The following is a 16,701-nucleotide window of genomic DNA, read 5'->3' as shown; positions in this document are numbered from 1 at the left end:
AGTTAAGCATGGTCGGATGGAGGTATAAGCAAGATAAGCGCGCGCTTACTTTCAAAAACGTAGAGAAAAAGCCCGCACGCGTCTCGTGCTTATAGTTTTCCTTGTAATTTTTAGGAAGTCTGGTAAGGAAGTTGTGTTTTTGCTTATTGCGCTTATTCACTTTTCCAAACAAAGTAGATAGATACTCCTCTGAGCAAGCGAAACGAAAAGCAACTTTGCTTTCTCGCTTACTAAAGAATAAGCAAGAAAGCGTGTCAAAGTTGATATATTTGCTTTTTTGCATGGAGAGAATGCGGAGATGAAAAACTACTTTGCCATCGCGTATAAGCAAATAAGCAAAAAAAGGCAAGGTAGACAGAATTTCTCAACCGTAACAAGATGAATGCAAACAGTCCACTTTGTTCGTGTTTATAACCAATCAACCAATGATGGACGGTAGAGGTAGTGTGAACTTTTAGGTTTCTGGATGTCTTTTTTACTATTTCTTATGAATTTCAAGTACCCAGTGTGTAGTAGTATGTATAGTTATTCTCTAAGCTAAAATATCAGATTTTTTTTGGCTTGAGAAGATTATTTTAAAGTAGCTAGCTAGCTAGGTTTCTCTGCAAAAATATCTATATATAGTGAATGAGATACTTATTTATTATTCACTATAGTAGCTGGCGTAGCCAGCGTCAGTCAGGCTCTGCGATCGACTGACCTACTTTTTTCATCCCAACACGTCGTTTTTTTCACCGCCCCCGCCAACACATGGATGGGCGCACCGATTATGCATCGGCACAAATCTTTTCCCGGGCGGCGCACACAAGCTTCGCGCCTTCGCACGTCGTTTTTGCAGGATTTAGCAGTATCCACTTTGTTTTGCAGGCTGAGGTGTTGAATCTCTACTTTGTTTCGCAGGATTACATGCGAAATTTATGCCCATGTAAAGTCATGTGTCTTCCATTTATGGTCATTTTGGACGCATCCTATTGGCTAATAACTTTCGCAGATAGGTTAAAAATTCGCTCCTTATAAGGCTATATGAGAATACGCGAAAAAATTAAAAATGAAATCAAGGTCAGTGCGAAGTTGCGAAGGTGAAGAAATCATGATGGTGTTATCAAACGTGATTTAGCTTCAGGAAATTTGAACGACCTTCAAAAAGTTTCAAGTTCTTTGAGAACTACGCTGGATAATAAACTGAGAGATCCCGATTTCTCAGTTTTATTAGATGAAGGCGCTGTGAAACGAAACGAAGAAGCTGAAAGTTTCATCCCAAAGGATCATCTGCTAGCCATCAGCTGTAAGGATAATTCTATTCAGGCTCTCAGGTTAGTTTATAGATAGATAGATGGGCATATTTTACATGGCTAGCCTCACAAATATCGAGGGATATACCCTGTCTATTATTTCCAGGAGGGGCCATGGCTTAGATGGAGAGTCCTAGAGCATTTAATGCTCATTTTGAGCGACGCAGACCCAATTAGGGCCCGCGCTCTACTAGACAACTCCCGGCAACATCCAACGGCCCACACAGTGTGCCATCTTCCCAATTTCCCTCACATGGCTTGGGTTAACCCGGGGCTATGGTAACATTCACTCGCCCATGTTGATTCGCCGTCAAGAGGAATCGAACCCCGGTCTCCCGCACAGAGTACGAGAGCTATAACCACTAATCTACGGCGCCACTAAATAATTGCTAAATATTTGCTTTATAATTGCTATAATAATTGCTTTATAATTGCTATAATCCTTTGACAATACATTGTTTAAACAATGCAGTGATTAAGTTCGTGTCATTCGACACACGGAATCACTTAACAATAATGGTGTAATTGTAAAGTAAACTTATTTTGTATGTTGTGGTTTATGAGAGCTTTATTTTAACTTCAGGTCAGTGACAGACGGTGAATGTTTATACAGCAGTGCTTCTCTGGCTGTTTCAGGTACGAATGATTTAATAGATGAGCTTAGAGCTTTAACTTGCATGGAGCTTTTCGAAAATTCTCTATTCTACTCAAACCATCCAATTTTTGTATCTTTATGTCAATCTTCAGATTTGTTTTCCTGTGTAGAAAGTACATTAAAGTTTTCAGTTAGCCATTCCTCTGTAGACACAGGTCTTTCGGCAGCAGATCTTGTACAGAAGGAAGCTATTCTTATGTGCAGTAAAAACATATGGTCATCTTTTATCTATATACTTGCCCTTCACGGCTGTTTCGCTACGGTCAAATCGCGGACAAAATTAAGATGGCTTCCACAATTTTTTTGGAAATTTTGTGTTTTTATCATTTTTTAAGTTATTGAAACTTTTTTTGTGTTGTTTTAATTTTACTGAATTAAAAAGTATTAAAACGTTCTACTTTTCCCCTTTTTAAATATATAAATATGTTATACATGTGTGTTATAAATTTCGAGTTATTTCGTCGAACAAAACACACAAAACTAAAAAAAACATTATTTTTGGCGAAAGTATACCATCTTTCCAACCTTGTGCCAACACCGCGCTACTAGCTACGGACTTGAAAATTGGTATGGGGGGCCTGGAAACATGGTTCTATTGGCCGGTACCGTGCACCGTTCGTCTCGCAAACTATAAACTACTTAAATTTTAAGTTAAAGTCTTCTTTAGGCGCTAAAAAAGAGGAGAAAAAGTTGCCAAAGTGGTGCACAGCAATTTGATGTAGTGTGATCCCTTTTCTGTTTAATTAAATAATTATCTAAACTTCTAAGCAAGTCACAGTGATGGCGTTTAATGTTTTAGTAGGTATGGTTTTTCCCAGCAAAATTACGGCAACCCGGTGTTTACTTTTGACTTGATTGCTCGACCCGGGAATTCTAATCCGAAACCGGGATTTTTTAAAAATGTTGGAATAAGCGAGACAACAGTGTCTCAGCAATTTTGAAGCTAGCTAAAGTTTGGCAGAGCACGAGGTAAGGGAAAAACAGTAAACTACTTTATTTTGTAGGGATTTTAATATTATTTTTTGCTATAATATCACCCTTGGTTTTAAGAAATTGTTTTATAGCTTGTAAAACTTTAAACGTGGCTAATTGTTATCTTTTTTAATCTTTTTTCTTCTGTTTTGTATTTTTCTGTAAAGAGTAGCTATTTTTTGGTCCTACAGTTTTGCATTTTGCATCGTGTTTTGTAGCTAAATCACTTAATACTTCTTTTTTATATTTAGTTAAGACTTTGGTGGGCTCTTTCAAGATAAAATTGATGAAATCAAAGATGTTTATGGCTAGCTAGCTAGCTTATCTTGGCTTTATCACAAGATTGGGTGCTATTTTATACAATTTATAAAGAAACACAAAATGATTGCTTTGTATATATTTAATGTATATAATAAATAAACTATTTATGCACAACTTGAGATATTTTCTACTAACATGATAAACTAGAATGTTTAAACTGTCGACTCTGAATGACGTTTTATTAAATGTATGATGTCACATATTTGGCCCGAAAACCCTTAGGACCAAAAGTGACCCTTTGGACAATTTTGGACAGATAAATATTACATCTACATCATCTTTAATGGCCTCAGAATCCAAAGTAATGTTTTTTATTCAGTTAATAAACAAATTTTAAGCATACATTCAGGCTCTAAAGGCCGTTTTTCACATAATTTCTCACATTTGGCCCAAAAATAACCCTTTGGACAATTTCGGACAGACTAATATGTCATCTACATCATCTTTAATGGCCTTAGAATCCAAAGTAATGTTTTTTATTCAGTTAATAAACAAACTTTAAGCATACATTGAGGTTTAATGCCGTTTTTCACATAGGTCTCACATTTGGCCCAAAAATAACCCTTTGGACAATTTCGGACAGTAATAAAATTAATTAATTTTTATTCCAGATATTTAACCTAACCTGTGGACCATAAAAAACATGTTTCCTTAACTTTATTCTAGAGATATTGTGGAAGACATTCATCTAAATGATAATTTTTAAGTCATTTTTAGACATTTTGGCCTAAATATACCAATTTCGGACAGGTGTCCAAAAATTTTTTTCTTTTAATAATATGGACAATTTATCTGAGATTATTATTCTTTTTACAGAATATAAAAATTTTATTTCGTTCTTGAGATATCTTGTTTTAACTGAGAGGGTAATTCGAATTATTTTTTCGTAACATTTTTGTCCGCTTCGAAACAGCTGTGCCTTACCAGTGTATTAAAAAGAAATATTTCAACTTTATATCCTGATCAGAATATTTTTCCTCGTCTGCCTTCAAATAAAAATTTACAGCCTGTTTCAATTTTATTTTGCAATAATGGCAAACATTCTGAGCAATTTAAACCCAATCATTTTGTCCCTTTAGTTTCCATTAAATTGAGTAAAGCTACGTTAAAGCGTCCTGCTCAATATTTTCAAGCTAGGTTGCCATACTTTATGAAGACAGAGACCAAAATAAAAAGAACTGAAAACGTATGTGTCTCATCACCAAATTTTTCCTCTTCATTAGGCCAAACAACATTAGTTAATCAATGTGGTACTTCTGGCACTAATGAGGAGACTTCTTCCATTTCAAAAAAGCCAACCTTTAACTTTAAAAACTTTTTTGTCAAAGGAAATGCTAAGTTAAAACCTATTACAACTGAAAAAGTTTTTTCTGCAAAACCTTTATTAAATTCTTTCCCCCCAGGTTATATTGATGGTATTGGAAAATATGATCTAGGCACTTATTACAAGCAAGCTCCACACCTTAGTGATCATGATATAGTCACATATGTTGATAACGTAACAAAACCTGATCAAGGATTCACTTTTCCTAGGGACAAACTTAATAGGCAATTTCGATATGTTTGGTTTGCTCAATTTCCGTAGCTAGCATATTCTAATCACATGGATGCTGCGTTTTGTCTGCCTTGCACATTATTGCATCAAAAAATAAATTTAAAATCTGCATTAGCTACTAATCTTATTTCAAAGGGGCAGAACTACTGGAATGACAGTGTTTCGGTCTATAAAAAACATGAAAAAAGTGCTCTTCATAAGGACACCTCTTCTATTTTGACTTCTTTAAGGACTAACCAGTCAGGTACAACCAAAAAAATTAATGAACTGGTATCTACTATGTATTCCAAAAAGGTAGAAGCCAACAGAATTTTTTTAGCAGCTATTATTGATACAGTTATTCTTTGTGGCCCCCTATGCATTTCCCTGAGAGGACACAGAGACAACTTAAAAGATTTTACTGAAGTTGGTGGCTATGCTCCTTATTCTGTTGGCAATTTTCTTGACCTTTTAAATTATAGAGTAAGAGGGGGTGATATAGCTTTAGGTAATCATTTAAAAGCCTGTTCAAAAAATGCAACTTACTTATCACCACAAACACAGAATGAAATTATTTCATGTTGTGGTGATTATATAACAGACAAAATAATGTCTGCAGTTAAACAAGCTAAATTTTTTTCAATAATTTGTGACGAAGCTTGCGGCACATCTACCAAGGAACAAATGTCAGTAGTACTTCGTTTTGTAGACCAACATTGTAACTTGCGAGAGGAATTCATAGGGTTTGTTCATTGTAGTGAAGGGCTCTCAGGTTTGTCTCTTTCAAAGGTCATTTTAAAAACCTTGAATAAACTTTCTCTTGACATACAGAATTGTTGAGGTCAATGTTATGATGGTGCTGGGAATGTAGCTGGTAAAATTAATGGTTGTCAGGCTCATATTTTAAAGCAAAACAGATTAGCTTTATACACACACTGTTCTTCTCATCGCCTAAATTTAGTTGTCTGTAATTCGTGCTCTGTACATTATGTCCACAACATGATGGATCAAATCAAACAGATAACATATTTTTTCAAATTTTCTGAAAGTAGATTGAAACTTTTACGAAAGAGTGTTGCTGACTTTACTAACAATCCTAATTATGCCCATATTATTGATGTTTGTAACACTAGGTGGGTGGAACGTATTATTGGCATGAGTGTTTTTAATGATTTATTTGAAGGCATTTTAGCTACTTTTGATGAGATGGCCCTTAACCCTAATAGGGTAATTAATGCTGATACTGTATCCAAAGCAGTCAGTCATAGAAATGCATTGGAAAAATTTGACTTTGTTATTGCCATGGTCATTACTAGACAGGTATTTGACATGACAATGGAAGTAACAAAACTATTACAGAGTAGGACTAATGACATGTTTAAAACTGTAATGTTAATTAATTCTTTAAAAGATAGGTTTTCTTGCATTAGAGACAATATTGACACCTATCATGAAAAGTGGTTTTTACTTGCAGAGGAATTAGCTCAAAAAGTAAACATAACAGAAAATAAGTAAATTTCTATTTTAACGTAAATTTTTTTTTAAAGTAAATTTCTATTTTAACGACTTTCCCAACCCTTTAACTATTTCAAATGAGCTAGAGGTGTGGGTAACCTTTTGGCAAAATATGGAAAAAGAAAATCCTGAATCCATTCCAAACTCCATTGAAGCTACTCTTAAAGCTTTCCCTCGTGCAGATGGAGTCTTTAGCAACATAGAGGTGGCCCTTAGAATTTTAGCCACTATTCCCATGACTTAATGCGAGTGTGAAAGATCCTTTTCTGCCATGAGGAGACTAAAAAACTATTGCAGATCAACAATGACAGAAAAAGGTTTAATGGTCTTGCTCTACTCCATGTTCATTTGGGTGTTCAAATAAATAAAGAAGATATAATTAATAGGTTTTCCGCCAAGGGACCACGCAGGTTAGATTTTGTCTAATCATTTTCTTTTTTCAACTTTTTCGATTAACTTCCATCTCAATCTTTATTAAGATGTATTATAAGTAAGGTATGTATATATAAAAAATTTAAATAAATAAGCAACTTACCCCCACTTCTAGCCTAATATTAAGTAAATACCCCATTTCTAGCCTAATATTAAGTAAACACCCCTTTTTCCATTTTACTGTTTTGATTGATTCACTCATTCATGGTTTGGGTATGAAACTCTGATCCTTGCCATGTTTTTATTCATTCATTCATGTTAGATTCAATTTGTCCATGGTTCCATTTTATTATATTTTTGAAATTTTTATTAATAGTTATGAAGAAAGAAGATTTTGATTTGGCTATATTTTTAATAACCTCCAATCTGCAAAAAACATTATTTTGGTGCTGAATATGAAGGAAGAAGAATGAAGATTTTAGTTATTGCATTAATAACTTTCAATCTATAAAAAACATTATGATGGTGTTATGCTGTCTTATTGGTTTGATTACAACCTTGCTAATAAATATTGTAATGTATTTTATGTTGTCATTTATTCCCCCGTTTTGATCAATTGTTCAGAATACTTAACGTGTATCGTGTATCTCAGAGAGTCGGTTTTATGGCGTTTTAGTGCTTAAAGGGCGTAACAAGGCGTTGGCTTCCAGGGCTCGGCCCTGGACCCGTTGTGGGGCTCACAAGGCCCCCCAAACCCCCAGTTGCTTAATATCGCACCTTCGATGCGATGTTGACCCTGCGGGTCAATGCTTCGACTAAGGTTAATTTTTTTCTGGCTACGCCCCTGCTTCTGATGCTATATTTTTTCAACAAAATGAGTTTGTAGCTACTGCTTTGTCTTGTGTTATTTTTTATACTCAAACCTCCCCACAGAAATAAATAAATAAAAAGAAAAATACACTCAAAATAATTCTGAAGTGTTCAAGTGGTGCTTCATTTGATATTTTATATCTAGCAAGATACGCTAGTGGTTGGATTTTGAGAGAAAATTGAGCCAGTATGATGAGTAGAAACAGAGCTGTATTAAGGATGGAAAACGTATCCATCAATTTTCAAGCCAGGTCACCGTAGTGGTGCCCTCCACCAAGACTGCTTGACATATGTTATATAGCTATAACAATATGGATAGAAAAAATCTTACCAATCTTACTAATGTTTTTTATTTCGTAACTACCTTTCTATCTGATGTATTTTTTGTTATGCAGTGTCAATGGAGATGGTAACTCTCTTTACAGATCTATTTCTGTGTTGCTGATTTGCGATGAAACCCTGGCTTTTGAGAATTTTGATCAACCGCTTGAAAATATTTTTGTGCAATGTTTATCGGAAGGTTGTGATGTGTATACAAAGATCAAGTCAAGAGAACTGGCCATAATTGAGTAAGCAAAATGTGTTTCAAAGTCCTTCATTTGGTCATCATTTAATGTGTGTTTTATCAATTTTTAATTTAGTTGAGGTATAATAATTTTTTACTAAATGTCTAAACTCCTGTGATCAAATGGTATGATATTTATGATACAATTTCGTAAAAGGTTCAGGTTCGATTCCTGACAGGAGTAAACTATATGTGATGCAGGCAGTACCTTTAAAATTTGTGTCACTCAATACATTTTTTTAATTTTGTAGCATCCTATTAAAACCACCTATCAAAGCTTATGATATAAACAAATGGACAATTTATTCAACACAATTGTTGAGCCCAGGAGAGGTGTTGCTGATGTTTCTGTGAAGGTATTTTGATTTAACTAGAAGGTTAAGTTTAAAGAATTCCTGCGATTGTTTGCGAGTGATATTCCGGCCCATAGTAACATATGCCCAGTTGGATATGTAAGGGATATTTTGGAAAAACTATCAAGGTGCTCTACCAACAGATATCACCTCTTCTTAAAACCACAAATAGGTACACATTTCCATCAATCCATGAAGTTTTGAGAATTTTGGCTACAATTCCTGGAACCTCATGCACTTGTTAGAAAAGTATCTCTGGGCTAAGGCGATTAAAGACTCAGATGCGAAACACAATGTTGGAGGAAAGGTTAAGCAGCCTAGCAGTTATCATGTTTAACAGGTCAATCACTGTGATCTCTGATGAAGTGATAGATGAGTTTGCTGAACAAAATAAGAGATAAAGGCTTTTTGAAATATATATACTTGCTGATTGATTAATACATAGTTTACATGTTTTATATATTTTAGCTATATGTTTTTTATGTATATTGTTACTTATTGTACTTTTTAACGCTGGAAAAAGCCTGAACAAGGTGATAAATTTGTTACTATTAGGTCCGCCCATTTGGCGTATTTTAACGCCCATTCTGGGCGGTAATCTCCCAAAATTTTTTTTTGCTTAGTTACATAAAAAACCTGGATCCGACCCTGATAAGAAGTATCTATGTATAACAGGATAATGCGATTTCAGCACATTCTATATACGCATGTCAATTACACGCGTTGTAGGCACATTCACAATGTTTTTTTGACATTTATGACAAATGGGATTTTTTAATAGGTTAGTAGGTACAGAAAGAATTTTGAATGCCTTAACTATTTAGCTAGCTTTTGAATTTTTTTGGAAATTTGCAGAACTTCTTTTTACAAATAAAAAGACCAAAATGCAAAAATCGCGGAACTTGTTCTTGCAGTTGGAAGTTTTTCTCCTCCACGAAACTAAGGTATTAGTAGGTTGTTATGCATTAGAAATGTGTCTCTTTTGTAAATTTTCCAAAAATTAATACACAGGTCACGCTCAAGAATGCCTTACGGGAGAAAACTTTTGAAGTAATTTTTAACCTTAATTTCGGCGAACGCTATAGTGTCCCCTTAAAAGATTTGATTGCAAAAGTTAATTTCTTACGGTGATTTTGGTACCACAACATTTTTTTTTCCTGTGAGAATCTCGTCCCCAAGATTTGATTGTTAGGTTTTTTGTTTATGTTTCTCCTTCCCAGCGTAAAGTAAACATTTTCAACCTTAAAATTACTCAAAATCTCTTTAAAGAATTTCCGATGAAGCTTAAACCCCTAAAAACAAGACAAACCATTTTAGCGGAAGTTTTCAAAGTGGGTGTGCTGTATGTGATCAAATCCCAAATAGGCAGCATCTTTTTAGCATTACTTGTTCTTTGTCAGAGACAATTTAAAAAAATTATTACTAAAATTCATGGAAAGGCCGGCAAAGAAGGAGGTTGGAGAAGAAGCTTGTGGGTGTAAATTTTAAAATTGGTTTGACCAGTACTCCGATAATTAAATAAAGTAAATAATTAATTATTCTGTTTGATAAAACAAAATTTTAAATTTTTTTGCTCAGAAGGGAGCCTTTAAGAAAATATATCACTGCTACTCTTTCGCTGATTTAACGACTAGTGAGAATACTTTTCTTTAAACCGCGTTATTAATATTTTGCTTTGTGTCGATGTAATTTTACATGATTGATCCTCGAGTTCTGACGTTAAACTTAACTCTTATTAGCCGTGCTACATTCTTTAGCTGGAGAAATAGTTTTTCAAAATAACAGTCATGCAAGTAAATGACTCTATTTTTATATAGAGATAAAATAATTAAAATATGAAAACGGAACTGTTACATCAGTAATCCTGTGGACAGAAGACTGAAAATAAAATTCTTCAGCCAACAGTGTCAAAAACATGAAATTTGGAATTGGTCAAAAACTCATAGCATCACTGCACAAGCTTTCTTTTTCAGTTTTATCCACAACCATGTAATAAGAAAAAATTAAGAAAGATATGTATTTAAAACTTCCCATTACAACATAATCTCTGGGCTCCAGGGCTGACGAAATGTAGGGTTGACCAACTATGTTGCTACAAGTATTGCATCAAATAACCAATATAATTAACTGTAGCTGCAATCCTGCTTATTAGCACACTAATTAAAAACTAAGCATTTACATTCTCAATGGTTTTAAAACTCCCCCATTATAAATTTAACTTGACATACAAGAAAATTTCCAACTAAACATATTGCTTCATTTTTTGTCACATGGTTTGCTCTAGCCAATTAAAAATAGAAACAAAAGTTTAGTAAACTGCAGAATATAATTTTATAGGATGTAAAATAGACGCTGTTGGAAAAAAATTGTAGAAAATATAACTTGTTTTGCCGGAACAACCGGAACTGGAAAATTAATGTGATAAATGCAGTAGTGAAATACACAATGTAACCATATAATTAATAAACATATTAAGACTCGATAAGTGAAATTTCAAATTGAAGATATCGAGTCTTGACTTTCTGCCATTTTAGTAAATGGCCATTTTAATTCTTCTGCTGTTTAAATAAATGGCCATAACCAGTGTCCCTTTTAAATAGTTAATTTCTTTCTGAATATGCTCAATTGATAAACCTGATCTATTAATAACGTAGTTTGAATACCCATGTTAGTATTTTCAATTCAAAAAAATATTTGAATTTTATGATTATTAATATTTTTTTATATGATAGCTGTTGGTGCAAGAGCAACAGATATGAAAAGCATCAACTCTATGAACGTTTTTCTTGTCGATGGAAAATATTGTTTCAAATAGAGAACTTTATTGGAATATAAAGGACGCGAGGATAATGCATGAAGGACGAATGCTTTTTCTAATTTCACAATTATCACACAAAAACAAAACAATTCAATTTGGAGAATTCATCTTATCAGGAACGAAGAAACACTGCCATACAGATAACGGTGGATTTTTTTTCCTTTAATGGAACCACAGTTGAAAAACAAATATGTAGCCAGGCTGCAAGTATGTGTATCCATACTACAATGAAGAAATGAAATTACATGTGCTTGGAAAGCCTCGGTGAATAATTTTAGTACAGGATGCAGATCTATTCTTACAGTATATAAAAACGTAGAGAGTAATGAACGACCAGATTTACATTAGGTTTGTAAGTCATTTTTATTCTTTTTTTGCCCATTTTTATATATATATTTTTTAATGTTAAAGGTTTTTAAAAAAAATTCATGAATAAATAAGTAGCTGGAAAAATCGGTGAATGGAAATATCAGGAATGAAAATAACGGGTTCGGTTTTTATCGGAACTTAAATGTTGGAAGCGTGGGGTCTGGGTAGTGGGACCTCACCTCTCAAGTTCTGGGAAAATGTCGGGTGAGCTCCTCGGCATCAACCTAGCAACGAAACATTTCTTACAACGATATAAAAGCAGATGTAAGCATAACAAAAGTAAAAATGATAAAAATGATGAAAGTGATAGGATTAGTGACTGTTTTTGCTTGTAAGATGTTCAATAATGACTTTTTTCTTTCTCTTCCTACCGAAATAACTAATACACGTATATGTAAGTTGAAGCAGGCGTACGATAGTCTTTTATTTATCTTTTTTTTAATCCAGGCTTGATTCAAGCATCAAACTGTAAAGCGGTCAGGCTATGTGAAAACACAAAAACGTTTTTCCAACCACTAGCAAACGCAACAAATTACGCTTTACTAAGTGTGAGCAAAAAGTTGCAGAAAATGGTAAGTGTTGTAATTTTCAAATTTTCAACTAGACTTTAAACTGATATTAAGTGTAAAACCTAGTATTCCATATTAATCTCATATATGATTTTTTTAGTATGGAAGTGGTAGCCAATGTCAGCAAAGACAGTGTAGGAACTTTGTTTTACAAGACATCACAAAATTAGATCAGGTAAGGTTTTTTTAGCCATCCTGTGAGATTGTTTTTGCCAGCATCTTTCAGCCATTTTAATTCTGTTTTCTGATTTAGATATACCAGAAACTGGATGTAACAAGCAGTAACCTAAAAACAATTTTAAAGCTTATTGAAGCGACAAACATTAGGAAAGATATTCGTGGGCTTATCAGGTTGATAGAAAGTCGAAAAATGGTGAGACGGCAAATGTTGTAAATTGTTAGGATGTATTAGGTGTTTAACGATGTGAATTTCCCTAGTTTCTCATTACTTCTCTTTTTACTACAGCAAACCTTAGGTAAATTGGCACTGATTATGCCGGTGTATTATTACCACGCCTGAAAAAACATGTGTGCTAAAGTGTACTTTTAAATCATTTCCTGAAGGAAATGTTGCGAAAATTAGAGAGCATTAGACAAACTTTTTCAATCAAGTTTTGTAAAACTTGATAATAGAGCTCACACATCTGATTCAGTAATGAGACCTCTCTTCAATTTGTGCAACATCAACACTTCAAAATCTGACACTTCTGTAAACAACATTCCTTTAACTACTCAAGTATCAAGAGATGTAGGAATATTTGTTTACTTGGATCTACGTTTTAAGAACAAAATCATTTGATTTCAAGGCATGTTAACCAAAAAGTGTATTTTCAAATGTCTTAATTTTAGAAATTTTTAAATTAAAAATTGCATACAGAATCAAAGCATGTCATTTTTGACTGTTACGGTTTTGTAATTCTTTCATTACTCCTACATGTTTTGTTTAGGTTGCCTCAAAATGTGAAAACGGCATGTTAAAAGGGAAATCAACAGACGGACAGCAACTGTACTGTTGCCAAGGAGAACATTTATACGTTTACCTGAAACTATCTTCAATGCTGAGATCGTTATACAATATTTATAGCAGCAAAATTATTTACAACGTATGAATGGAGAGAGCTATGGACAGAACTACAATATATAGTATAAAAGAATGGTAATTGAAGTTTCAATGGTAGTAAATCAAACGTGAGGCAACTAGCGTATTGTGTGCAATGGGCGGAGTTATTATTTTTAATTTAATTATTGAGATACTTATTTGAAAATGAATTAAAGATTTATAAAATCGCCTGACGTCACTCCCATTCAAACTAATTCAAACTCAAAATTCTCGTATGATTTTTACAATTATATATCTGTATTTTCTCTATGCATTCTCCCAAATGTGTCCTTATTTCCTGTATAAATACGTTTCCCTGCGACATTCTCGCCTAGTTGTCCCCATATGCTTTTTAGTTCCAGTGTAACTGGTGTCCTTGTCTGCCTTGCTTTTTTTTAAAAAAAAACATGACGTAAAGAAAGGTGAACGGAAGATTCTGATTTGCTTTTTTATGGAAATATAATGACGTTTAGGAATTTTATTTTTATGGACGTTATATATTATACGTATTTTTCAGAAGGAGGGGGGAGGGGGCTTTTCTGAGTAATTACGAACAATTAGCAATGTAATGCAGTTATTTTAAATATACTTTATAGGAATAATAATAATTATGTAAATAAATACGGGTATTTATAATTTTATTTTTAGTTTATATTATACATTATAAATTTTACTTATTTAATGTGGATATTTTAAATATATACTTCAAATTGAAATTGAATTTTACGTATACGAAGAAGAACTAATATTATCTTTAGTTATTTTACATAAATTTTAAACTATTAGCAATGTAATATATATTTGGGAATTTCGTCATACGAAAGCTGTATTTTATGTAAATAAATAGGATATATTCCTTATCTTTTCTTAGTTTTTTTTATGTTATAAATTACTAGACGTTTTCTTGTAAATAATTTATAGAAATCAATAAAAAATATTTGAAAATTTCAAAATTTTCGTGCATTATTAACAAGAAATTGTCCCATGCGACACACTTTTTTATAAAAATTATTTTTATTAAAATTAACATGGTTCACACACATCATTCAAAATTCGAATAATCACATAGATTCCTTTGTTGCAACATTTTTTTTTTTTGTAGAAATTGACCACACAAAAGGAAGCCAACCGTGCTATTATTGCGTATTAATTAACATTTACTTATTTATTCAATCATACTTTGAATTTCATCCCATTTTCTAACAGTTAACGAAAGCGAAAGTAAATTTTTTCATCGATTATTTATGAATCACTTTTAAGAATTCTTCAATGCTCAAAATGTCAATTTTCTAGGAAGAGACTCAAAGTGAAAAGTATGATTTTCATTAAAAAGAAATGTGTCGAGATAAACAATTAGTAATTTTGGATGTTTCGGATACACTTTATAGTAAAATTTTATACACAATAATAGGGTATAATTATAATGTTCAGTTATTTCATATATTACAGATTATAGATAATCTTATAGATATTATAGATAGATATTCAAATAAAATTAATAATATTAAGTTCACCCCACACGTTAATTTTGGGCATTTAACTCTCACTCATCTATATCTCGCTCAAGTTTTAAATTTGCGTGCGTATTGTTTTTGCGTACTAGCTATAGCAAAGTTAGTTTTATTCGCAAAATAGAGAGAAAAAAACGTTTATGTGGGACACCTTTGATAACATTTGATGTTTACCTTTTGACAAAAAGAAAAAATTAAAAAGACGACGAAGTACATGTTGGCGAGAATTGCGTAAATCAAATGACACTCAAAGCATTTATTTACATATAAATTTAATACGTGACGTCATCATTTATTGTTTTTAGGTTTAATTAGAAAAAATAATTTCTAATACTGATAAAAAATGTATTTTAAGAAATCTTTAAATGAAAACGTTTTTCTAATATCCAATAGCTATCCTCACGATGCATTTAAAAATATTTCTCTCCGAAATGTGCGGTTACATTGCCATCAAAATAAATGTCCATCATATGTTTTTAACTTTGATGCCAAAAAATTTATTCTTAATAAAAAGAAATCGAAAATGAAGATTATTTGGAGTTCCAGTAACTCTCCAAATTAATGAACTCATAATTGCGTTTCTGAATTTTGAAATGTGCTTATTTTGCGATTACCAAAGTGTTTGATCGAAGTACTGAGCAGGTACTTAATAAATTCTGAAGTTACTACATATATAACAAATCAACTCAAACCGTATATACACTAAGTTGAATCGTTATGTGGTTACTATTTTTTTATTATTTAATGGAACATAACATAATAAATACAATATTATGTGAATAACATATATAGAGTAATTAAAACAAATTAAATTTGTATTCTTTTATAATTGTGACAAAATGTATTAATTGATCACAAGAAGCTTTGAAATTTTACAATATCTCCCTACATTGAACCTTCATTAAACTGCATTTAATAAACCAATGCATTTGAAAAATCAATTAATTTGATGAATCAATGAATTTGATGAATCAATGAATTTGATGAATCAATGAATTTGAAAAACAATTGCATTTGATAAACAAATACATTTGATGACCAAATCCATTTAATAAAACTAAATAATTTGATGAACCAGTGTATTTAATGACCAATGCATTTCATAAATCAATGCATTTGATGAATCGATGCACTTGATGAACAAATGCATTTGATAAACCAATGCATGTGATGACCAAATGCATCTAATAAACTAATGCAATTGTTGAAAAAATAAATTTAATAAACAAGTCCATTTAATAAATCAATGCATTTGATGAACCAATGTATTTTATGGCCCTATCCATTGGATAAGATCTTTTCGAAAACAATCAAGAGATGGTAACCACTGACCAAAAACATATTGGCAATATATCCGCCCAGTTACATATAGTATCTGAAATCCCCTTGAAAACAAGGCTTTAGTCTGTAAATTACCTGTAACATGTTATGAATCGTTAGTTATGTTGACACATCAGTGATTAATAAAATCATCACAAATACTAGCTATATACAATCTCTAAGCAGAAGGCTAATACAAACAAAATGCGTGGTACTGTGTTTCAGTAGTTGCAGTAATGAGAATCGACTTTTTAGCCCTTCTTTAAATAGCAAGTACCATACCCGTTAGTTTTTTGTAGTCAACTGTAAAAATAAAGTTGAAGCTTATTGATACTCACTACAATCTTGTTGCACCGTTGCTCCTATTATTTGGGCAGATGTTTAGGCTTTGTATCATCCGGCTCCGTGAAAACATTTTATGGGCCGTTTGATATTTAAGCTTTCCGAAGTGCGGATAAACATATTTCTGGAATTTGAAATGAAATACAATTGATATGAGTGTTTGTGTCTATACTATGTATGATTTCTTTTCACTTTTCTTGCTGCTAATCCGGACTCTCGGTCTA

The 16,701-nt window shown here is 32.5% G+C and overlaps 2 protein-coding genes and 1 long non-coding RNA gene across 3 annotated transcripts; all 3 read left to right on the top strand.

Annotated features, from left to right (window-relative positions):
• Positions 1-2,196: 2,196 nt before the first annotated feature.
• On the top strand, positions 2,197-3,354 carry LOC130623849 (uncharacterized). Its single transcript, XR_008981161.1, has 2 exons — positions 2,197-2,916; positions 3,171-3,354. It is a non-coding gene; the product is annotated as an uncharacterized LOC130623849 (long non-coding RNA).
• Positions 3,355-4,843: 1,489 nt separating this feature from the next.
• On the top strand, positions 4,844-6,289 carry LOC130623121 (52 kDa repressor of the inhibitor of the protein kinase-like). The gene is made up of 2 exons (XM_057438614.1): positions 4,844-5,546; positions 5,646-6,289. The coding sequence occupies exons 1-2, from the start codon at positions 4,844-4,846 to the stop codon at positions 6,287-6,289; spliced, it is 1,347 nt and encodes a 448-aa protein (XP_057294597.1).
• Positions 6,290-11,640: 5,351 nt separating this feature from the next.
• LOC130623803 (uncharacterized) lies at positions 11,641-14,257 on the top strand. The gene is made up of 5 exons (XM_057439323.1): positions 11,641-11,967; positions 12,084-12,208; positions 12,306-12,380; positions 12,459-12,578; positions 13,153-14,257. Exons 1-5 carry the CDS (start codon positions 11,922-11,924, stop codon positions 13,312-13,314), a joined length of 528 nt encoding a protein of 175 aa, XP_057295306.1. The 5' UTR covers positions 11,641-11,921; the 3' UTR covers positions 13,315-14,257.
• Positions 14,258-16,701: the final 2,444 nt, after the last annotated feature.

The sequence above is a fragment of the Hydractinia symbiolongicarpus genome, chromosome 13 (genome assembly GCF_029227915.1).
Source record: "Hydractinia symbiolongicarpus strain clone_291-10 chromosome 13, HSymV2.1, whole genome shotgun sequence".
Taxonomy (NCBI): Eukaryota; Metazoa; Cnidaria; class Hydrozoa; order Anthoathecata; family Hydractiniidae; genus Hydractinia; species Hydractinia symbiolongicarpus.
Note: the sequence above shows the minus strand (reverse complement) of the source record. Positions and strands in the feature narration are given on the sequence as shown.